The 25,339-nt window shown below is 42.9% G+C and overlaps 1 protein-coding gene across 2 annotated transcripts in view; it reads right to left on the bottom strand.

Moving 5' to 3' along the window:
• The window catches only part of PRKAR1B (protein kinase cAMP-dependent type I regulatory subunit beta), a 189,975-nt gene that overhangs the window by 65,412 nt on the left and 99,224 nt on the right, over window positions 1–25,339 (bottom strand). For both annotated transcript variants that reach the window (XM_069734254.1, XM_069734253.1), the window contains exons 6-7: window positions 20,437–20,483; window positions 2,866–3,024 (exon numbers count right to left, since the gene is read on the bottom strand). In XM_069734254.1, coding sequence (XP_069590355.1) covers window positions 2,866–3,024; window positions 20,437–20,483 — 206 coding nt within the window. The remainder of the gene's footprint in view (window positions 1–2,865; window positions 3,025–20,436; window positions 20,484–25,339) is intronic.

Genomic DNA, 25,339 nt, shown 5'->3' on the forward strand with positions numbered 1-25,339 from the left:
AAGCCCCTCATACACATTAGACTAATATTAGCCGAACCTGTTAATATCAATGGGTTTGGTTGACAGTAAAATTTGTGGGCCCATCCATTGGGGGAGATAGTTATCTGGCATGTCCAATTTCAGACTGCCTATCATTTTGTTCTCTAAGAGATAAGTCGCCACCAGAGATGTCCGGGCAGCGCCTCTGTCAGACAGAGTAAGTGTTCCTGTGTATGGGAGAGTTGGGAGAAATCGGCGGAAACATTGTTATCAAAAGTGTATGAGGGGGCCTTTACTTACCTCCGGAACAGATGACACTAGGGTTAACTAAGGGATGAAAGGAAGTCAGTGGAGGCAGAGCTAAACTGTAGGAAATGTTCTTCAGGGATCCTTGAACCCTGGCATTTATGTGCACAAATATCCACCTACCTAAACACTTTTCAGACCAAGTACTCCGCTTTATGGCAGTGGTACTCCCTTATGGCAGTACACTCATTCACTAGGATAAGGCAACCTTCAGCAGTGCCAATATTGTTCAGGAACGATTTCATGAACATGACAAAGAGATCAAGGTATTGACATGGCTTTTAAGTTCCTGAGATATCATTCCGATTGGGCATCTGTGGGACGTACTGGAAAAACAAGTTGGATCCATGGAGGCCTCAACTTGTACAGGACTTGCTGGAAATATCTTGATGCCATCGATCAGAGGACTCCTTCTGAGGTTTTATGGAGTCCATGCCTTACTAGGCTAGAGCTGTGTTGATGATACAATAATGGTTTTTAAGTTATGGCTGCTCAGTGTATCTTCCTTTTATTGTATACTAGATGGTGGCCCGATTCTAACGCATCGGCTATTCTAGAATATGTATTTATATATGTATATAGCAGCCACATAGTATATAGCACAGGCCAGGTAGTATATAGGAGCCATGTAGTATATAGCAGACAAATACTATGTGACCTGTGCTATATACTATGTGGCTGCTATATACATACATAAATACATATTCTAAAATACCCGATGTGTTAATACAGGCCACGCAATATATAACAGTGGCCACGCAGTATATAACACAGCCACGTACTATATATATATATATATAACACAGGTGACGTAGTATATAACACAGGCCACGCCGTATATAACACTGGCCACGTAATATATAGCACAGCCCACGCAGTATATAGCAGCCACGTAGTATATAACACTGCCCACGCAGTATATAGCAGCCATGTAGTATATAACACTGCCCACGCAGTATATAAAAGTGGTCACGGAATATATAGCACAGTTCACGCAGTACATAACACAGCCCACATAGTATATAACAGTGCCTATGTAGTATATAACACAGCCATGTACTATATAACACAGCCCACGCAGTATATAGCAGCCACGCAGTATATAACACAGGCGACATAGTATATAACACAGGCAACGCAGTGTATAGCAGCCACGTAGTATATAACACAGCCCACGCAGTATATAGCAGCCACGAAGTATATAACACTATCCACGCAGTATATAGCAGCTACATAGTATATAACACTGCCCACGCAGTATATAACAGAGGCCACGTAATATATAGCACAGCTCACACAGTACATAACACAGCCCACACAGTATATAACTCTATAAGGAGCAATATATTTTTTTTACATTTTTTTTTTAAGTAGGTGGGGTTCGTGGAAGCAGTAGGTCCTCCTGCTGTACAGCAAGTTTACTATGGTTGAAGACGGGCTTTCTGTTGCACGGATGGCCAAAGATGCATTGATTGTATCTAGAGCTATGCAACTGTTATAAAATTGGGCACTTTAGATTAAGACCAATATTCCATATTTTCCTATATTCCCTCCCCTATGCTCACAACCTTACTCATACAGAGCAAAACAGAATCATATTGATTTCGAACCATATGAGGACATCTTCTTGTTTACAAAAAGCAATTGAGACAGAGGTGTTTCTGGGTTTTTCAAAATGGGTCATCCTAAAATTTAATCTGCGTTATAAAAATAACAACTCCACTTCTGGTAAGCTCCTGACACATGTTTGGGAATCTTATTAATAGCTATGCTTTATGAGCCAACTTTCATTTTAGGATTCCTGGTCTTGCAATATATGAACATCGGTGGAAGGCTTACTGAGATCTTATTTCCAAAAAAACACTACATGATCCTTTAAGAAGGCTGACAAACAGACTGGTGCAAAAGTGACGAGATCCATGTTTTTGTAAAACTGCCGCATGTCAAGTGAGAGTCTAAAACAGGACAGAGCGATTTAGCCCTTGACCAGAAATGATCCCTGCCTTTTGCCCGTTACATGGCATAACCAAATGGGTAATCTCGATTCCATTACCACCAGTACTTTGTGGAGCTCACCAGTGGATATTAGGGTCCTCTCACAATCATCAGCTGATTACCGTATTTAGGAAGTCTGTCAGTGCTCATTTTACATTTGGCAAGCATTGTGAATGTTCAGACTGTATGGGGACTGTATGGGGAGGTCGACTGCATTACCGCCAGTACTTTGTGGAGCTCACCAGTGGATATAAGGGTCCTTTCCTAATCATCAGTTGATGATCTATGAAGTCTGTCAGTGCTCATTTTACATTTCGCAAGAATTGTGAATGTGCAGACTGTATGGAGACTGTATGGGGTCGAACAGACATTACTACAGTTTGGCAGCACATCCCATTTTACCTGGCAGGATGTGATACCAGCAATGAATGAGCAAACAAAAAGATGAGGTCAGCCAACAAAAGAGCATTTGCAGATTGATCATCTAATCGGAGGACACGAACGTTTCTACGTCCTTTGAGCATTTTACCAATCATCAAGGGTCTTCTGACTGCTTCAATTAAATATCAGCGAAAGCCAGCTTACCATAAGAATACGTCTATAGCTGTCCCGATCGATACCCCACAACTTAAGGTCAGTTTTGGCTTTGACCGTTGCAGCTCTCGGGGTGCCGTAGATTAATGCAAGTTCTCCAAAGCTTCCTCCTTCTCCAATGCTGGTGACCCACTCTCCATTCACGTAGACCTGAACAAATGAAACAAATGAAAGGGTTAACAAGCAGGAAATTGTTTGCTTTTAGCCCATGTCTTCAGTTATCTCTGAACCTATTAATAATCTTTTTTTTTTTTTTAACTAATGATTTAAGGAAAAGAATAGGGGCACAAACAATAGCCTGATAGTTTCCTCACTTGGTCACAAAAGCTTGACAACCTACTTTGAGGATCGAGTTTCAGGACTCGCTGTTATAGTACAATGGTTGCATTTACCCCAGGGAATTTTTAGATCCTTTGGCTCGCTGGACTTAGGATATTTTTCGCTCTGTAGTTTGGACACTCACAGAATCGACAAGCAGAACTGTCACAACTCTGACCCTTTATTACACCTGTCAAACCTAAAAGCGAGAAGACGTGTTGATAGAAGTAATGAGGGTGGCAGGGGAAGACGAGAGGCTAAGGTGGCCTTTGATGAGACCTGTTCTTTGTTCCTACAGATCCATTTCTTTATCCTAAACCGATTAACCTCAAAATAGTTGGGCTTCCAGACTAATTTCTTAAAAGTCAACCATCTCCTGGGAAAATTCTTGGAAACGAAGCTATCACATAATGCATTGTAGAGCGCTGCCAGTGGAACCACCTCAAAAAAAGGAACTCTTGAAAAATATGTCACATTCTAGCTGTAGAAATTGGTCAGCTGAATGATGGAGGCGGTAGTCACCTCCTTACCTCTTGGGCCCCTGTGTAGCTGAATGGGTTGCACTAATGCTATGAACCTGTGAATAACTTATCAAAACTTATGCTGATAGAAAATAACCCCCAAAAATTAAATATAAATATATATTTTTCTTAATTACAATACACAAAAACAGAAGACTAAAAATACCCATACCCATCAGCAACCGCCATTAACACAAGACACTGCTGTACAGCCGGCGCCTTTGCGTGCCTCCACTCCCTCCTCCAGGCAAGGACGCCGACATGATCACCGCCTCGGCAGCCCATCAGCATCTCCTGCCTGCACTCCCTAGGATCTGGCAGATCCCCTGGCAGAGCGTTTAAGAGTATGCACGCACGCGTTCCCTGTCTCTTAAAGACAAAGAGCACTCTCCTAAAGTGTCCCCAGAAAATAGCAGGCAGACATTTACCACTTAAGGCACCGTCACCTGTTGGGAGGTGCCTGAGCAACATTTGTGTTAGTTAGTTAGTTACTTGCCTGTATGTTGTTAGGTCCCCCTGTCCCCTTTATCTGATCCTGTTACCGAGTTGTCTAACCTGTATCCCTACTTTCTTACCTGACCTGTCTGCTACCCAGTAGCTGTACAGTCTGTTCCAGAACTGAGTGGCCATTCTGTCTTCTATCCAGAAGCTGCACAGTCTGAACCCGTACCAGTGGCCATCTTGTCCTGCCTGGAACACACGATCCGAACCAGTGTCTATGATCCTTGGGGTCAGCTGCTACTACTCCGGACACTGCTATGAGGTGGCAACTGGCCATTACCTGCTGCTCAAGCCTGACCTCACCATCACAGGCTCCAGTGAATACCAAGTAGCTGATTAGTTACACCTCTCCAGGGAAAGACCTGCCGTAGAGCAGTGGGTCCACAAACCACAGACTTTGCAACTGCCCAGTACCCCTGAAGGGAGGTGAACAGCTAACCCAAAAAGCTAGAGAGGTGCCTGGAATGCTAACAGTTAACCTATCTCCTGGAATGTAACCACTGCACATGCTCAGCCAGGAAGTAGTGGTCAAGGCCCATAGAAACTAGCTGTACACTATAAAAGATGGAAGTAGTGGCCAAGGCCCATAGAAACTAGCTGTACACTATAAAAGATAAAAATCTACCATTGCAGGAGAATGACAGCAGACAGAAAAAGCAAATCAATGGCAAAATTGTTTATTTTCATGCTACTTAACTAATTAAAGCTATTTAAGAACTTAAGAACACCCCATTAACTTAATATATTTTTGGTAGATATTCTTCTTTTCACAGCCAAACAAATTAAAGGGATTGTCCCGGACTAATGTATTGATGACCTATACTTAGGATAGGTTATCAATAGCAGATAAGTCGGGGTTCAACACCGAACACCCCCACTCATCAGCTATGGCCAGGTCACACTGTCGCCGGAATTTCACTGTGTACAAAGTCAGAACAGCACAGCTCCCTACACTGTGTAGTGGCCGTTCTAGGGTACTGATTCAGCGATCACGGGACTCGCAGCTACGAGTCTCTTGTATTTTTCTATACTTCTCATAAACGGCTTGTAGCTGTAATATGCTGCCCAAAAATACGGCAACAGATCAGTTTTACATAGGATGTGAAAGATTTTTCCACAAACAGCACCACATGGGTTGTGCCGGATATTCCAGCTCAGCTCCAATAGAGTGAACTGGGCTAAGCTGCAATACCAGATTCAACCTGCGGACACGTGTGGCACTGTTTGGATGAATCCAGCCACATTTTTATGATCCTGGACCACCTTTTTAATACCTGATACTGTTTATATAAAAAATATTCACTGCTAAACATTAACTCTAAGTGAAGCCCATGGGGAAATGTGTACATAATAACACAAATCCGTAATACAGACGTGATAGGATTTCACATAAAACGTGACAAGAAGCGTCGGACGTCCACTAATCTCAACGACACCCAAAATATTTGGAGTCAGCCGGAAAGGTGCCCCAGGCTTTGACACATTCCAAGTATCTGAAGGCATAACAGGGGAAAAAAATGAAATTTAGGAAATGACAGATAGTTATTTTGGGCACAGTGAAGTCTATTGTACTCTCATCAAGTCAAGCACGAAAGCTGTCTCAGGTTAGATGAGTCCGAGCAGGGAATTTCGGCTCTTCTCGAGCACCACTCCAGGAATGAGATCACGAGTCAATGAATCTTCTTTTTCACACAAGTTGCAGAAATACATGAGCAGTAAATTCACAAACTAACGTAATACTAAAGGGCTGGATGACAGGCAGTCTCTGGAGCCTGACCTTCATGAAATAACTTCCCCAACCTCCCACGTTGCACTACATTGGCGGGAAGTAAAGCTTAGCTATCTGCTTGCTGAAGATGACTTCATTGTTGTCACATAGAAGTGGACCTCTCGAGAATGTTAGTGGGACGTGTAAGAGGGAATCTCAAGCAACTGAGATGGCTAAGGGTGATCATTTTGGGCATCTAGCACTGTCATTCTACTTACCCCACATAGGTGTGAATAGGGGAAGCCTGGCACTTAGTCTGAGAACTGTGAAGAAAAGAGATATTTTTGTTCTTTATGATCTATGTACATTTCCTGTGATATACTAACCTCTTTATTCCATCGGGACTCAAGGCACAAGAATGCAGGCAGAAAGGGTGGTCCACATATTCCTCAACGCTTTACAGTCATTGTCAACTATCCCTATTGGGGCCCCCAATCTAGACTCCTTAGGAGTATGTCTTTTGAGTAAGGGAGAAAACCGGGGTACCAGGAGGCTGTGGCGAAGCATGAATTGCTAACATCTCGGCCAAGATAAGTATTGCGCTGTCTGACCTAGTAAGTGTTGCGTTAAACCATATAATGCCCCCAAATTCCACCTTAAAATAATGCCCCCTCAGTGCCCTTATTAGAAAGTAATAATGCTCCTTCTAAAAGTAATGACGCACCTTGAGTGTCACCATCAGACGTTACAATAGCTCTCTGCTACCCCCCATCAAAAGTTTATACTCACCTAATCCAAGTGATCAAGTCCTCTTCTTACCTACACAGAGTGGTCCGACACAGGTGGCACCATACAGTGATGTCATGGCGCCAATTGTACCAGGACGCTGATGCTTTCTAGAGTGCGGATGGAGAGTGGTGGGGCAGGAAGCCAACGGGCCTTAACAGTAAAGTTCAAAGAGCAAATCGGAGGTGTGGGATCCAGCCAGAAGTCCAAGGTCCTGGGTCTTTGGTGCTAGTGCAACCACTGCTACTTTTCTTTTTCCTTTAGGAATTTTACGCTGCCATTGTGCCCACCACCCCTCTTGTGCGCTATATCACTACCTAGAGGAAACTCAAACACGGAGATCACATGGGCATCATGTAGATAAATGGTTGGAGCCCCTTTATACACAACTTTATTAGGTTCATTAAGTTTTTAGGTGGACACTTGAAGAGTGGCTCATGGAGCTTACAATATAAGACGCACTGAGAAAGGTGGCCAACAAAATTTACCTTGTTTTTGTAAATTTTTGACTGCCCACTTTCTATAAAGGGCATTGTGGAAAACTACTGGACAGTCTCTTTCTGAAATTTGCCCAACAGTAGTACCTCCACCACTGTCCTGATGCTCGTCTTGCTATGAATAGTGACATCACATCCTGTGATCATGTGACTGCATCATCCAATAACTCCTGAGCTAAGGTCATGTGTCCGCAACACGCGATGTTAGTGTGCGCGACCCGCTAATTGAGGCATCATTGGTTAAATTATCTGAAGGGGAGGAGAATTATTAATGATAATTAATTAGTAAGTTTAAGGAAATGATTTGTCTCACGAGGTAGTCAAATCCATTTTTTAATCTTGAAAAAAAACCCCTTAAAAGTTAGCAAGTAAGAGAAATAGAGGACATTGCTGCGTCCTCTATCTGTCCACCCTCTCACACAAAATAACAAAATTCTATGCCTGTGTGTGATCCTAGGACACCTCCGATGTGCCCATCCCTTTGTGGTCAGCCACATGAAGGCCAATGCTGGCTGTAGATAGGTCCTTCCTGTCCTCACATGCCACCGCCATGACAGTAGGCATTGATGCGAGACATTCTCACAGATCTTATCAGCCCTGACTGTCTTTATCAGCCACCATGGAGTGTATCACTGTAAAGCATGCGGCTCTCAACGTTCGGTAAAAAGAACCAACGTAAACTGAGGATAAGAGAGATGTTTGCTGTGTGAATGCTTTTCACTTTTAGCCCAAGCTTCGGGTTTCTGCATGGTGGCCTTCATGTGGCTGAGGTTACGAATAAAGTTGGGCTGTTACGTATTCATAGAGTTACACCGAAGAGCGAGGCGCCCGCAGAGTCCCAGCAATGTTTCTACATCTGTGTCCTAACAAGTGCTTCTTTCAAGTGGTTGAGGAAGCACGCACTCATCCCACTAACACATCTCCTTCACACGTACTTTCATACAGATGTGCGAAAAGATACAGGAGAGTAAATGTCACTTAAGGCTATGACATATCTAAGGCTGGCTCATCAAGACTGCGGTGTTTCAGCTGTTGCGGTACTAATATTCGCAGCAGGAGAATTTTATCCAGTCTGCTTCAATCAGAGCAGTGATTATGTGATATCAGTTAGGTTTACCTAAAAGAACCTGTGCATTTTTTTTCAAACTTATTGACCCTATATAGTACTGTGTAAAAGTTTTAGGCAGATGTGGAAAAAATGCTGCAACATGAAAAACTTTCCAAAAATAGAACTTAATTATTATGAGTAAACAAAATGCAAAAAGTTCTTCTAGGTACTTGCCGTTTTTGAAGGAACTTGCCAGGTAGGGTGTTCCACAGATCTGTGAATGTCTCCTGTGTAAATCATAGAATGTTAGAGTTGGAAGGGACCTCAAGGGTCATCGTGCACGATTCACTAAACCATCTCAGACAGATGTCTGTCCAGCCTCTGTTTGAAGACTTCCATGGAAGGAGAACTCACCACCTCTCGTGGCAGCCTGTTTTACTCATTGATCACCCTCACTGTCTTTTCTGTATCTTCTCCCTTTCAGTTTCATTCCATGTCTTCTCGTGTTTCCATGTGCAAATGAGAATAAGGATGATCCCTCTACACTGTGATTTCCCTTCAGATATTTGTAGACAGCTATTAGGTCTCCTCTTAGCCTTCTATTTTGCAAGTTAAATATTCCCAGATCCTTAAACCATTCCTCATATGACTACTTTGCAGTCCGCTCACCATCCTGATAGCTCTTCTCTGAACTTGCTCCAGTTTTTCAATGTCTTTCGCACAATGTGGTTCCCACAATCGGACACAGTATTCCAGATGAGGCCTGACCAAGGAGGAATAGCAGGGTATAATTACTTCACGTGATCTAGATTGTATGCTTCTGTTAATACATCCCAGAACTGTATATGCCTTTTTTACTGCTGCATCACACTGTTGACTCATGTGCAGTCTGTGATCTATTACTATACCCAAGTCTTTTTCACATGTGCTGTTGCTTAGTTCTATTCCTCCTATTCTGTAGATGTAATTTTCTTTTTCTTGCCCAGATGTATCCTTCTGTCTCTTTATATAATTCCAGACAAACTCAATGATGTTGAGATTGGGGCTTTGTAGAAGCCGTGTCATCACTTCCAGGACTTATTGTTCTTATTTACACTAAAGATAGATCTTAACGACACTGGCTGTATGTCTGGTATCATTATCCTTGTGCAAAAAACAGTAGGGCCAAGCAGATATCTCCCTGATCTTTTGCATGATGGAAAAGTATCTGCCTGAATTTCTCGGAATTGAGGATGCCAAAAAATTGGCAGTCTTGGGGATTGTATATACAGTGGTCGGCCAAAGAAACTTATTGTAGCAGATGAGACACTTCATGATTATTTCTCTTTGAAATTGGAAGATTTACAGCAGTGCTATCAAATCAGACCTGGCAGCAACCAGTGGCACCCAGTTACTGTTCAGAGAAATCTGTGCAGAAGTGGTCTTCATGGAAAACTTGTGGCCAAACGCCATTCCTTCGACACAAAAACAAGACCAAGAGACTCAACTATGCAAATAAACATAGGAACCAGGTTGAAGACAAAAATGGAAGCAGATGCTCTGGTCTGATAGGTCAAAACGTGAGATATTCGGCTGTAACAGAAGGCAGTTTGTTCACTGGAAAGTAGTCAAATAATGAGGGAACAGTGAAGCATGGTGAAGGGTACTTGCTAATTTAGGCCTGCATTTCACCAAATGAAGTTGAGGATTTAGTCACGATTAATGGTGTCCCAATGCTGAGAAAAACAGGTAGATACTTATCTATCATGCAATACCATCAGGGAGACGTCCGATAGGCTCCAAAATGAATCTGCAGCAGGACAACGACCCCAAACATACAGTCGCTAAGAACTATTTTCAGAAAAAAGAAGATGACCAAGGAGTCCCGGAAGCGATGATATGACCCCTGAAGAGCCCTGATCTCAAATCATCGAGTCTATCTGGTATTACATGAAGAGACAGAAATATTTGGGCAAGCGACATCCACACAAGATCTGTGGTTAGTTCTCCAAGCAGCATTTTTTCCCTATCTGCCTAAAACTTTTGTATAGTTACGGTATGTACATTTGTTACTCACCTTTCCTTGATCTAGCACTGGGCACGTTGCCCTCTATCTGCCACCGCCTTTCTTTTCTATATTTTGGCGCATCGGGTTGCCATTGTAGAACATCTTGTGCTGCTTAGTGGGCTACAAGCCAAAATCTACATCAGTAAGAAGACTTGAAACTTGTTTTTGGTTCGAGTTATCATTAAAAGAATCAGTTAAAAGGGTTGACAAAAGTTGTAAAAAAGATAGTTTGCTTTCTTTCTTCAGATACAGCGCCACACCTGTTCATAGGCTGTGTCTGGTATTGCACCTGCTGAAGAGAGTGGAACGAACTGCGGTGCCAGAAGCGGTCATGGACAAGTATGTGACTGTTTCAGGAGAAAAAAAACCAAAAACATACCCTTATTCTAATCCTATACAACCACTTTACACAGATACTATCAAGCGCAAGTTCGTCCATCGGTCCTTTTAGGTGGTATAAAATTAGTCCTGATCAGGTTCCTCCTCTATTACCAAGAACATCTGTCAAATAGTATCTACACCTCAAACAGTTTTCGGTAGAGAACTGGTGTAAAAACTGATGAAAGGTGCTAAATTTTTGCAGAAAATTTTACGAATTTTTTGCATGTTTCCGTCAGCTTTGCCAACTTTTTTGAAAACTGGTGGGGTTTAGCAAAAGTGGTCATGGTCTAGCACATCCCGAAACATTTATCATCATTTACACCACAAGTGTGGCATAAATTATAGCAGGATATTCAATTCCACCGCTAGTACACGACAGCTGAAAGATGCAGTAAATTCAATCATTTAACACATCATACTCCAGCGCACTTTCCATAAAACACCACTCTTGATGAATCGGCCCCTGGATTGGGGTACAACATGGTAATCATTTATTGGGCATCATGTCATACTGAAATCTGTGATTGCAGCTGATCTTTAGAGGTTTCCAGAGACACAGACTCACTAGCGTTGTCGCAGGGTTTCCGCAACAGAGAGGAGCCAGAAGGCCACGGCGTTTTATTGCTCCTACTCCTGCACTGAGAAGAAGCATTTCTCCTTCAACAGGGGTTAATCGGCCATGTTGGAAAACCCTGAGCTATCAGCTGAGCTCAGTCAGCCACTCCCGTTCCCGTTATCATCTGGCTCCTGATTCAAATCCATGTCAGAACTAGCATTTGCTGCATGGCTTAGGAGGAGAGGAGTTCATATGAGAAGGAGTTTTGGAGGAGTTATCTGTGACTGTTGCGTGGTTTGTAAGTGTGGCAATTCCTTTCCCTCCTCTACTTTGGTTTATTCCCCTTCCTCCATTCCCAGGTGCATTCCTCTGTTATATGTGAATGAAAATTTGTATGCCTGGTATTTTCTCGTTTGTGTTGCCTTGCTTGTCGGCTTGGTGTACTGCTGTGCACAGTAACACCCGTCTCCCCTTGGTGGGGGAAGAGAACAGGTAGAGGGCTAACTCAGGAGATAAGGCAAGGGTGGTGGCCCCGTCATCTTCACCTTCAGAAGTATCCTGGGGAATAGGGCGAGCTAGGGTGCCCCCTAGTGTCAGGGACAGAGAAGTAGCGCCTGGTCCCTGGTCAACCAACAGCAGGAAGTGGGTCCTCATTTACAAGAGGGATGACCAGAGGGAACAACCCCTTTTAAAAATTTCCCCCAAAATACAAGAATGATCAAGGTAGCAATTCTGAAGTTTGAAAGGTTAGAAAAGTGACCAAAGTTTGGTTCTAGAAGTTTTTTCTCTAACTTGAGCCTAACGTTATATAGGGTGCCACTACTGGAACTACAACCCAACACCAAACGACCACTTTCTCAGAAAAGACTGTTTTTATGGGTTATTCTATGGATTCCACCTTTTCTGTAGACCTCATGTCCATGCATTTCATGTCTGCTACTATAGTTAGTACTAAAAAATGAATCCGTATGATCTCTGCCGCCGTGATCCACGTTCTCCTTGGCAGAAATACACCCGGCGTGTCATCACATCTGTTCAGTTTCTTTACAATTCGTTTAGTCGGAGACAGGTCTGAACATTTTTTTTCTAGTAGATATGCGATGTGTTAATGTCAGATAAGGTCTGCGGCATGAAACGTGAAGCTGGCTCTGCTCCTGGATAAAGCTACTGCCTAAAATATTAGCAGCCAATTACATAACAAAACATCAGCTCGCAGGAGACACCCAATAATTTCCACATGGATAGAAATGTAAGGCGCATACACGTAGACCTGTAGCTGTCAAGGTATGCTAGGATTTATTGCTTCGTCTGGAGCGACCAAAGGTTGCAAATGTATTGATGTATGCAAAAAATGCTAGGAACATACCATCCCAATTATTCCGAGCCCACAGGCGTTGATATAAAGATGTCTCCGACAATCTACTCCAGTAGATTTTAGAACACAGAGAAGATTTGCATCATTACTGAGGTTGGTGGGTAAAAGGAATTTTGCTAAGATTTGCCATCACTTATGATTTTTGGGGGTCTGATATTTAGGTCACCTCCCAGTCCGGTTATGGCTTACACAGTAGCTCCCGGCCTCCAGGTGTGCAGAGATCTACATTATGGATCCATTAAAAACAAACTGGACCAATAATGGTTCCACTCACAGCCGGGTATCCGATGTACATGGAAAATTTAAAAAAGGGACAAGTTTTTTTTCCCAAAAATCAGATCCCCACTTAAAGTGTTGGTATAGCCTAGCATTTTTATAAACTGAGAATACTCCTTTAATTGCCATTCCAAAAAATCTCAAAAATAGATCAATGGGGTAGTGCTCAGGGCTCCATTTTCACAATGTTGATTAAGGGGTTGTAACCCAATGATAACTTATAGAATATGTGCAAAGTTGCTGATTGTTAAAGGTGTTCCCGTAAGGACCCCAATCATACACGAGAACCGGGGACCCGAGTCCCAAGTATGAATTGAGTGTTAGTTAAGTATGAACACTACAGCTCCATGCAAAGTCTATTGGGCAGACGAAGACAGTTGATCACTGTTCTCGGATATCTCCGTCAGTCTGTGATGACAATAAAGCGTTAATGATCCATCATTGCTTCATTTAAGTAGAGGGCTCAGGATCCCCATTCTCTGCATTGAGCAGGGGGTAGGACACGATGACCCTGGAGGTCCCTTCCAACTCTTAACATTCTAGGATTCTATGACTGTCCTAGCGGTGGACCTCCAGCGATCATCCTATGGGTCCAATCACAGAAATCTTCTCTGTGTATCTCAGGGGCTTAGCCATGTCCTCCTCCGCAAATTCACTTTTCTTTGTCTGGCTGTAAGACAACTGTCTGCAGCAGGAGCCTCCCCCCACTGCTTAATCTGCAGTAAAACAAAAGATCGCTAAGCCCTGTCTTACTCGACATGCTTGAATGCCCAGAGGAGAGCATGTGTATGGAAGGCATTGAAAAAATGACCCCCATATAATTGGATACTTGTAAAAAATAAATAAATAAATATATATATATATATATATATATATATATATATATATATATATATATAGCATTCATTCTCCCCAGTCTAGTGGCGGCTCCCTGCCGCTGTTCCAGTTTCTGCCTTTTATCTGCGGCAGTGACATCATGATTACATCACCGCTGCAGCCAGTCGTTGAACTCACCCAACTCTGTTGATGTAGATAGTACAAGCTCAGTGATTGGCTACTGTGTTACTGTCACCTGAAGTTGTGACAGCACTGTTAACGTCAAGACACTGAGACCGGAGAAGTGGCAGAGAGACGTATCTAATCGATTAAGGACTTATTTTTTGATAGTGGAAATCCTTTTTAAGAGATAAATCAGCATTTATAGTTATTTTAAGTGTCTAGGCATCTTAAGGTAGCTATACAATATCAATAGCTGACAGCCAATTAGCTGAACTCCCTATACATTTTACTTTCGATTTAGTCGAGCATGAATTTGCACTGAATGTGTTAACCTTTTAAAACAAAGAATCACGCATACAAAAATTCAACATTTCTGATGCCTTTTTTATCCCAACATGACAAACAAACATCAACCAACCTAGCCAGTCAATACAAGTTTTATGTGTATGAATACCTTAAAGAGGACCTGTCACTTGAGCAAAATAACTGAGTTTAATACCGCACATCCAAGCTCTCGCCACCTCCTGTTGCCTGCAGCTCAAAAATATTTCCAGAATCCATCCTTTCCTCAACCCTCACTTTACCAAAATGCTTGTGCGTGCCCTAATCATCTCCCGCCTCGACTACTGCAACATCCTCCTCTGTGGCCTACCTTCTAACACTCTCGCACCCCTCCAGTCTGTCCTTAACTCTGCTGCCCGACTAATTAATCTCTCTCCTCGATTCACTCCTGCTTCCCCTCTTTGCAAATCCCTTCACTGGCTCCCAATTTCCCAGCATATCCAGTTTAAACTACTAACACTGACCTACAAAGCCATCCATAACGTTTCTCCTCCCTATATTTCCAAACTAATATCTCAATATCTTCCCTCACGTAATCTCTGGTCCTCCCAAGACCTCCTACTCTCCTCCACACCTATTCGCTCCTCACCCAATCGCCTCCAAGACTTCTCCCGAATATCCCCCCATCCTCTGGAATTCTGTGCCCCAACACGTCCGGTTATCCACCACATTTGGATCCTTAAAAAGAAACCTGAAAACCCACCTCTTCAAAGAAGCTTACAGCCTGTAACGACCACACAGCCACCTCAACACGATCTGAGCTACTGCAACCCCCGACCTACTGTCTCCTTCCCCATAATCCTGTAGAATGTAAGCCCGCAAGGGCAGGGTCCTCTCCCCTCTGTATCAGTCTGTTATTGTTAGTTTTGTTTACTGTAAGTGATATTTGTATTTTGATGTAACCCCTTCTCATGGAATTAATGGCGCTATAGAAATAATAATAATAATACCTTGTAAAACTCCCTGAGCTCCCCTGATTCTGCCGCTCTTTTCCATTTTGCGATGTGTTGCTCCATTGCAGAGATATTCACATTTGTTGCTTTTGGATCGCACAATGTGAATTCTCTGCTTCACAGTCCAACTGGGAGTTTCTTCAGAGTCTCCTCTGTGCTTTTATCCCTCCCTCCCAGATACTGCCAATCACAGATTGGCTGCTGATCTAGCAGACACTGACGAGCTCTCATTGGTCACATCTAGGATTGAAGATTAAAGCACACGCCCTCAGAGATTTCACATGCTGTGCACCAAAAACAACAAATGTGAATATCTGTGCAATGGAGCGACGCAGCACAAAATGAAAAAAGAGCGGCAGAATAAGGGGAGTTTCAAATTTTTTTTTACAAGATATCGATTTTTTTTTTTTAGCAAATGACAGGTACTCTTTACGTGTCGGCAAAGGCTTCTGTGCACATTTTGGACTACAGGGGAGACAAAACATTGACAATTCAATCACATCTATCAAATCCTTTAGTAGATCCTTCTACTGAAGATCTGGCTGAAGCTTTATCTTATCTATTTGTGATATATTATTAAAATACATCATCTTTAGGAAATGTAAATTAGCAAATATTTTAAGAAGTTGATTAAGACAACCACAGGAATCACTGAGGACCTAAAGACTCAAACCAAACGGAGACAAGACATTGAGACTATTTTCCATAAAATCTTCAGTAGTCAAAACCTTGCCACCAATTTTATAACCATGGTTTAGCTATGACAAGATAAACAGATGATCCAAGAGTATTATTTGACTTGGTTTGGTTAGGACAGACCGGTTTTGAGTTCTTAAACCTTTCCTAATGATCTACTTGAATTGATGAAATTGCAACTACTTGACAATATGAGACTCCATATGGTCAATTATCATGCAAGCTTGGCGCAGCTATACAGTACAGTTGTGGCCAAAAGTATTGACACCCCTGCAATTCTGTCAGATAATACTCCGTTTCTTCCTGAAAATGATTGCAAACACAAATTCTTTGGTATTATTATCTTCATTTAATTTGTCTTAAATGAAAAAAAACACAAAAAGAATTGTCCTAAAGCCAAATTGGATATAATTCCACACCAAACATAAAAAGGGGGTGGACAAAAGTATTGGCACTGTTCGAAAAATCATGTGCTGCTTCTCTAATTTGTGTAATTAACAGCACCTGTTACTTACCTGTGGCACCTAACAGGTGTTGGCAATAACTAAATCACACTTGCAGCCAGTTGACATGGATTAAAGTTGACTCAACCTCTGTCCTGTGTCCTTGTGTGTACCACACTGAGCATGGAGAAAAGAAAGAAGACCAAAGGACTGTCTGAGGACTTGAGAAACCAAATTGTGAGGAAGCATGAGCAATCTCAAGGCTACAAGTCCATCTCCAAAGACCTGAATGTTCCTGTGTCTACCGTGTGCAGTGTCATCAAGAAGTGTAAAGCCCATGGCACTGTGGCTAACCTCCCTAGATGTGGACGGAAAAGAAAAATTGACAAGAGATTTCAGCGCAAGATTGTGCGGATGTTGGATAAAGAACCTCGACTAACATCCAAACACGTTCAAGCTGCCCTGCAGTCCGAGGGTACAACAGTGTCAACCCGTACTATCCATCGGCATCTGAATGAAAAGGGACTGTATGGTAGGAGACCCAGGGAGACCCCACTTCTTACCCCGAGACATAAAAAAGCCAGGCTGGAGTTTGCCAAAACATACCTGAAAAAGCCTAAAACGTTTTGGAAGAATGTTCTCTGGTCAGATGAGACAAAAGTAGAGCTTTTTGGGCAAAGACATCAACAGAGTTTACTGGAGAAAAAAAGAGGTATTCAAAGAAAAGAACACGGTCCCTACAGTCAAACATGCTGGAGGTTCCCTGATGTTTTGGGGTTGCTTTGCTGCCTCTGGCACTGGACTGCTTGACTGTGTGCATGGCATTATGAAGTCTGAAGACTACCAACAAATTTTGCAGCATAATGTAGGGCCCAGTGTGAGAAAGCTGGGTCTCCCTCAGAGGTCATGGGTCTTCCAGCAGGACAAGGACCCAAAACACACTTCAAAAAGCACTAGAAAATGGTTTGAGAGAAAGCACTGGAGACTTCTAAGGTGGCCAGCAATGAGTCCAGACCTGAATCCCATAGAACACCTGTGGAGAGATCTAGAAATGGCAGTTTGGAGAAAGCACCCTTCAAATATCAGGGACCTGGAGCAGTTTGCCAAAGAAGAATGGTCTAAAATTCCAGCAGAGCATTGTAAGAAACTCATTGATGGTTACCGGAAGCGGTTGGTCGCAGTTATTTTGGCTAAAGGTTGTGCAACCAAGTATTAGGCTCAGGGTGCCAATACTTTTGTCTGGCCCATTTTTCGAGTTTTGTGTGAAATGATCAATGTTTTGCTTTTTACTTCATTCTCTTTTGTGTTTTTTCATTTGAAACAAATTAAATGAAGATGATAATAATACCAAAGAATTTGTGTTTGCAATCATTTTCAGGAAGAAAATGAGTATTATCTGACAGAATTGCAGGGGTGTCAATACTTTTGGCCACAACTGTAGTCCCATTTTTGCTGACTGTTGCGTGTAAGGCCACGTTGGTTGTCTGGTCTGTCATCAAATATAGCTTAAAATATACGGTTTCCTAATTTTGAGTTTTATTATGTTCAGAAAAAGATCACAGTAGGCAAAGTGCCAAATTACTCAAACGGCTGAGTGTGACCCATTGTCTGTTCCGAATAACTGGAAAGAGTTACATGCAGTACCTATTAGTAATATCCTCGCTCAAGGCATGAGTAAAGGAGGGTCTTGGCAGAGGAAATTGTCCATGGTTTTTCCCCTACCCACTCAGCATAAATGAGCCACAAATTACTAATAAACAAGTTCCCTTAATGTCCCCCTCAGGTGCATTCCTTCCTGGTGGCCACCTCACTGCCGAGATATATCCCTGGAGGTTCTGTTACTTAACTAGAGGTAAAGTGATATCCTCTTTTTTATGAAGTTAAGGCCGATAGACAGACTGCATCATTAGTAAAACACAGGGACTTAACACCATTTACTGATTCTCAGGAACCTTTTTAGAGCTCGTTAAATCATTAGTCAATAGCGTGTTTCCTTCTAAGGGTGCCGTGTTTGAACAACAAGAATTAGTTATGGAATATTTAACTTGGAATAATATCACTGTTCGGGCTCAAAAAATTAACATACAATAATAATTAAAAAAAACTAGGCCGGGTGAGACGTCATCATAAAAAGGAGGAAACCATCTAAAATGGTCTTACATCACGTTCACAATTTTTGGGAGTCCACAAGATTAATCTTCCACCAATTTTGAAGAAAAGCGCCCAAATCCCTTAAGGGCTTCTTAGAGATTTCCTTCACTGGAAATCCCTGACTCAAGATTGTAAACTAAGGTCTTATCACATCACTCATGCTTTACTTAGCAAGGTTTAAAACCCCCCCATATACATTAGATTAATGTTAGCCAAACCCGCCGATATCAAAGAGTTCGGCCAACATTTTAATGTGTATGAGGGGCACCAGCCAACTGATCATAGGGAGAGATGTTGATCAGGCATGTCTCATTTTGTATTGCCGATCACATTGTTCTCACGCTGGCCAACATGTCAACCAATGGCTTTCTCGAAGTGAACACAGTAGCACTTCGCCATGAGTGCTTATGTTTCGGCTGAAATGGCTGTTGGCCATTGGTTCACTTCGCATGGCTGACAGCCATCTAATGTGTATGGGGGATTAAGTCTTCAAGTTTTGCTTAGTAAAGGCTCATTTACACGGACAGAATATCTGCCGGTAACGAGTGTTGACCAACGAAATAGAAAGTCAGTTGCTGCTCCATAGAGCGGTCATTGGCGGTATGTGCTGATTCAGTCCACATACACCTTTATTACTGCTTGCCCCATTTATACGGTGGGATGTGCTACTGACAATTATTGTTTACTCACATAAGGTCTAGGGAAGAGAGAATATTCTCCTTGTGGAGTAGACTAGGTAAAGTTTCCTAGGAAGAAAGGTAAGGCGATATCCAAGAGGAAGAAAGCTAGCTTTCCGGTGCCGCCTTAGAGGTAGCAACCCTATAAGCCAACATGACCCATAGATCTAGCCTTTCCACATGACTTAGGATATTCAGCCACAATAGTCTTCTCCAAAAGGAAAAGGCCTCTATCTGCAGACAGCTGTTTTGGTGTTCTTGCCCCTCATCAGGGCACAATAGGATACTAGTTGGCTCGGTGAGAGGCCTTTGAAGGAGGTAAATGTTCTCCTTGTGAAGAGAACCAAGCTGGCTTAGAGGAACCTGTAGGCCATGCTTTGATCCCTGGGAGAAAAAGTATGAAAATTAGCTCTTTTCCAGGAGCATTTTCATGGGGAGGGTCAGTGATGGAGAATGAATGAGAATGAGCGTTCCTTGGCTCAATAATCAGTCAATTTACAAAGGTCATTGCAATTCTCTGAATTGTTCCAAATATGTTTTGGTGCTCTATGCAGCAATGCAGTTCCATCATCATGACAGTTTAGGGAAGTTTTTAGCATTAGTTAGAGGTCCAAGGTGAAGAACATCAACATTCTGATCTATCGGCATGGTCACAACATGACTTATGCTCCATGCCAAAGAAGGGGGCGTCTACACCGGCGGGATCCCCTCACCCTTCTCCCCCTACGGACATTAGGTGAGCACCAGGCGTGTTTTCTCATTTGTGTTTGCAATAGGCCGTCTTTTCGGCCGTTTCACACTCTGGCTGTGTACTTCCCATGGGTGCCGTAGGTAGCGGTGGTTTACCGTCACACAGTACTACCTCATTACTCCTTACATATGATATGGTTTGGTGTGGCGGGGACCATGAGTGGTAGTATAGACATTTCGTCTAGCCCTATACAGTTATTGCCACCCACTTGTTAAGCATCATTATTATGCAGAGACCTCTGCTTTTGGCCAGTGTGTTGTTTGCTTCCACCTACCTGGTGTGTTTGTGTGGTCACCTGCTTAGGTGCCCTCCTGGTGTTAGATTACGTCCATCTGATTACTCTACTACTTCTGGGGGGGGTGGGATGCGGGATGTTTCCTTCCCCTATTCACGTTATGTTGTGGTTACATTACTATGTATATTTATGTCCTATACCGCTCTTTTAAAGGTTTTGTATAAATAAAGTTGGTCTATTTTACAATTTGACTATATGCTCCCATTTCTCCTTTTTTTCAATGCCAAAGAAGTATACTCACATCAGCTTCTCCTTGATCAATCACATAAAAGTTGTCGCCTTCATCACCTGAAATACAACAAGTATTTTATAGAATGAAGTTGAAGAGTACAGGAATTTACATTTATATGATCATATTATAAATATATACTATCAGACATGTCAACAAATAGTGCATAATTTAGCTTATCAAATCCACCAAGAGGAAGAAGCTTGTAGAATTGGTGGTGCAAACAGACATAAAAAAAATATAGTTTGTAGGGTGGCCCTTAAGGGCGTTGTCTCATAATGATACCCTCTTTCCATATAACATGTTAGGGTTTATGGATGATATAAAGGTTCAGCTCAAGATTTTCTCCAATGTGAAAGATAAGTTCAATTCACATCTAGATTCCGAATTCCACCAAAGAAGCCAAAAAAAGTGGAATTGAAGCCATAATGGACACATAATGGACACTTGCCCAACAGACCCCACTGAGCCTATTGAATTCAGTCATGGCATCCGTCATGATACAAATCTTCCTAACAGCGCCTCCAATGTAGATGTGTATTTAAAGTGGAATCATCGTTTTAATTTTTATTTCATAAATCCATAGTACGCATGAAAATTAACATAATTTATAATATATCTTAACAGAGAAATTTGCTATGTTCTCTTCCTCCTGGACTGATCATTCCTTTTCAATTCATGGGTAAAATCTGTATTTAGTGAAGACAGACTTTCATTACTGAAATAGGAGATGACAGTTGGTGCTTTCAAAATTCTATGGAGGTGGGAGGAGCTAGCGGAATACACAGACATTCTGCTGCAAGTTTTCCTGATACAAAAGTTACAGTTCTCCAAAGAACTTTACGTTTACCAATTTTCATCTCCTAGCTCAGTAATGTATCCATGGAGGACATATTTTACCTGTAAATTGAGAAAGAAGACTAGAACTCTAGCGCCACCTATTGGAAGCAGTGATAGGTAATACTAGAGTTCTAGTCCTCTAGTCTGAAGACACAATTTGCATATTTATTTTCCCAGAGGAGCATGGATGGCTTGTAAGTCTCATCACTCTGACATGCCATGCTTGGCTTGCCACTCAACACAAGGAGAAACGTTACCCCTTAAACACCTTTAAATTGAGAATTTAAAGAGTGAATGATCAGTCCAGGAGGAGAAACTTTGCGTGTTGTACGAAGCCTTTTTCCTGCCACCACTTTGGATTTTGGTGCAGAAAAAAGGTGCAAAAACGCAACGTGAGAACACACCCTAAGTCGACTTGGTGCTCTCCACAAGAAGAAGCATAACCCCTATACATTGATGTGATGGCGAATATGGACCAACTACAGATTCCAGACCAAAACTTTAGAAATATTTAACCCCCATAACCCTAAAGAAATTTGAACAGAGACAATGAGATTATGGATTCAGAGAGTGTAATGTGATGTAACCTTGTGACAAAACAGCGCAAATAAGTAATGGAAACATTCGAGATCTATGTGTTACAAGGAGACCATATTTGGCCCTGTCACCGGCATAACGCTATCCCCTGAGATCTGGACACATTGTTTTAGTTAAGGTCTCGTCTTTGCCAAACCCACAGAGCAGCGCTTTTTCTAGTTCATGTCAGAAATGGGCAATGTAAATGAACGTGGAGGAAACGTGATCATCTCAATCATTTCGGAGACCCGGCTATAGAAGTTGAGAAGGAAAAAATGTAATGTGTTTAAGTTGTGGGTAGATAAATGGAGCGGTATATCACCTTTCCTGAATACTTTCCCATCTACGCTACTTCTGTGTGCATATCTGCTAACATTCCTGAATGGAAATTTAGGACAAAGGGTCTTTGCCACACACCTAGTTGTCCTCACATTGCATGTAAATGACTTAATGCGAGATGCAGACCTCCTGTGAAAAATACTTATCGAAGCACACTTACCGCAGAAATACTGGTGGGTGTTAAGTCTGTTTTAACAAGGGGTAGATTGAAGATACCTACGAAAACCATGGCCAAAAATTCTGGAATATTGTACAAAAAAAAAAAAAAAGGGCCGAGTTGTGTCTGATGCTGGTGAAACCACTAGTTTTGGCCACCCTTTGTAGTTCTGATCTGTTAGTTATGTCTTGGTCTCCTTCTTTAATACTCTTCATGGACACCACCATTCTGGACCTCACCAGAACAGGGCTCAGATGGAAAAGTAGATCCTAAAATATGATTGTGTAAACGTGCAGCCCCTCATCATCTCTCTACTAATGAAAGATCTTCTTCATTATCCAGATAACTACACATCCTACAGGTAGGTACCAGGAGGTGATAAATACCGCCAACCACATCACGGGGACAGCAATATTTCCAGAAATTGGTCTCCTCTACTCCCATTCATAACTGATGTACTTATCCGAGAAGGTGCACATGGCCTTCAAAGATTAATCAAATGAGGTTTTAACGATGAGCTTTTCTATTTAGAGACACGAGGAGCTGTTAATCATAATTTTTGGTAACCCTAGGTACCTGTCCTCAGGACGGGAATGACCAAGGCACAACATTTCTTAAACACCTTGATCTACACTCACTCTCTGAATCCCTCCTCCCTCTCACAGACATAAGTTCCCTACACAATGCGGATGACGCTGTCGCTCTATATAACACCACAATGACTGTAGCTTTGGAATCTGTTGCCACTCTCACAGATACCAAAGCTCGCAAAATCAACAGACAGCCCTGGCACACCAGCCTGACCAAAGAACTGAGGCGAGCTTCCAGGGCTGCTGAGCGGAGATGGAAAAGATCCCACTCCAACGAGCACTTCATCGCATTCAAACAGCCCCTCACTACTTTCAAGACCACACTCACCATAGCAAACCAAACCTACTTCTCATCTCTCATATCCTCCCTGTCTCACAACCGTAAACAGTTATTCAACACCTTCAATTCTCTCCTCCGTCCCCCAGCACCTCCTCCCTCCCCACTCATCTCAGCTGAAGACTTTGCCTCATTTTTCAAGCAGAAGATTGAGAACATCAGAGACAGTTTTAGTCGACAAGCCCCAGAGCTCTTCCTCCCAACTACCCAGCCCTCCACCTCCAAAACCAACTTCTCCGACATTACAGAAGATCGACTCTCCACTCTACTCTCAAGATCGCACCTCATCACCTGTGCACTTGACCCGATCCCTTCCCACTTCATCCCAAACCTCGCCACAGTCTTCATCCCAATCCTAACCCATCTCTTCAACCTATCACTAACAACTGGTGTTTTCCCCTCAAGCTTTAAACATGCCTCAATCACACCTATCCTCAAAAAGCCCTCTCTTGACCCATCCTCTGTATCTAGCTATCGCCCTATATCACTTCTCCCCTATGCCTCAAAACTACTGGAACAACACATCCATCTTGAACTGTCTTCCCATCTATCTTCCTGCTCCCTTTTCGACCGCTTACAATCAGGCTTCCGGTCACACTACTCCACTGAAACTGCCCTAAGGTCACCAATAACCTATTAACCGCCAAGAGCAAGCGACACTACTGTCCTCCTCCTCCTGGACCTGTCCTCTGCCTTTGACAGAGTGAACCATTCCCTGCTGCTGCGGACCCTCTCATCCCTTGGCATCACTGACTTGGCCCTATCCTGGATCTCGTCATACCTAACTGAATGGACATTCAGCGTCTCCCACTCACACACCACCTCCTCACCTCGCCCCCTATCTGTCGGAGTCCCGCAAGGTTCAGTTCTAGGGCCCCTGCCCTTCTCCATTTACTCTTTTGGCCTGGGACAGCTCATAGAATCTCACGGTTTTCAGTATCATCTCTATGCTGACGACACACCGATCTACATCACTGGACCAGATATCACCACCCTACTAACCAGAATCGCTCCATGTCTATATACTATCTCATCCTTCTTCTCCGCTAGATTTCTAAAACATAACATGGACAAAACAGAATTCACCGTCTTTCTCCCATCTCACGCGACCCCCTCAACGAAACCTATCCATTACAGTAAACGGCTGCCCACTCTCCCCAGTCCCACAAGCTCGCTGTCTTGGGGTAATCCTTGACACTGATCTCTCCTTCAAACCACATATCCAAGCCCTTTCCACTTCCTGCCGCCTTCAACTCAAAAATATTTCATGGATCCGTACATTCCTAAACCAAGAATCTGCAAAAACCCTAGTCCATGCCCTCATCATCTCCCGCCTCGACTACTGTAACCTCCTGCTCTGTGGCCTCCCCTCTAACACTCTCGCACCCCTCCAATGTATTCTAAACTCAGCTGCCCGACTAATCCACCTGTCCCCCCGCTATTCCCTGGCCTCTACCCTCTGTCAATCCCTTCACTGGCTCCCCATTACCCAGAGACTCCAGTACAAAAGCCTAACCATGACATACAAAGCCATCCACAACCTCTCTCCTCCATACACCTGTGACCTCGTCTCCCGGTACTCTCCTGCACGCAACCTCCGATCCTCACAAGATCTCCTTCTCTACTCCCTTCTTATCTCCTCTTCACACAATCGCATACAAGATTTCTCTCGCGCATCACCCCTACTCTGGAACCCTCTACCACAACACATCAGACTCTCACCTACCATCGAAACCTTCAAAAAGAACCTGAAGACCTACCTCTTACGGCAAGCCTACAACCTGCAGTAACCACCGATCGACCAAACCACTGCATGACCAGCTTTACCCTTACCTACTCTATCCTCACCCATCCCTTGTAGATTGTGAGCCTTCGTGGGCAGGGTCCTCTCTCCTCCTGTACCAGTTGTGACTTGTATTGTTCAAGATTATTGTACTTGTTTTTATTATGTATACCCCTCCTCACATGTAAAGCGCCATGGAATACCCATGATACCTGTGTTTTTCTAATCCTTGATGGAAACTGATGTTTTCATATCTCAACCTGTTTTGTGACCACTGCTGTCAATCTCTTAAT

This window comes from Ranitomeya imitator, chromosome 7, assembly GCF_032444005.1.
Source record: "Ranitomeya imitator isolate aRanImi1 chromosome 7, aRanImi1.pri, whole genome shotgun sequence".
NCBI classification, from domain to species: domain Eukaryota; kingdom Metazoa; phylum Chordata; class Amphibia; order Anura; family Dendrobatidae; genus Ranitomeya; species Ranitomeya imitator.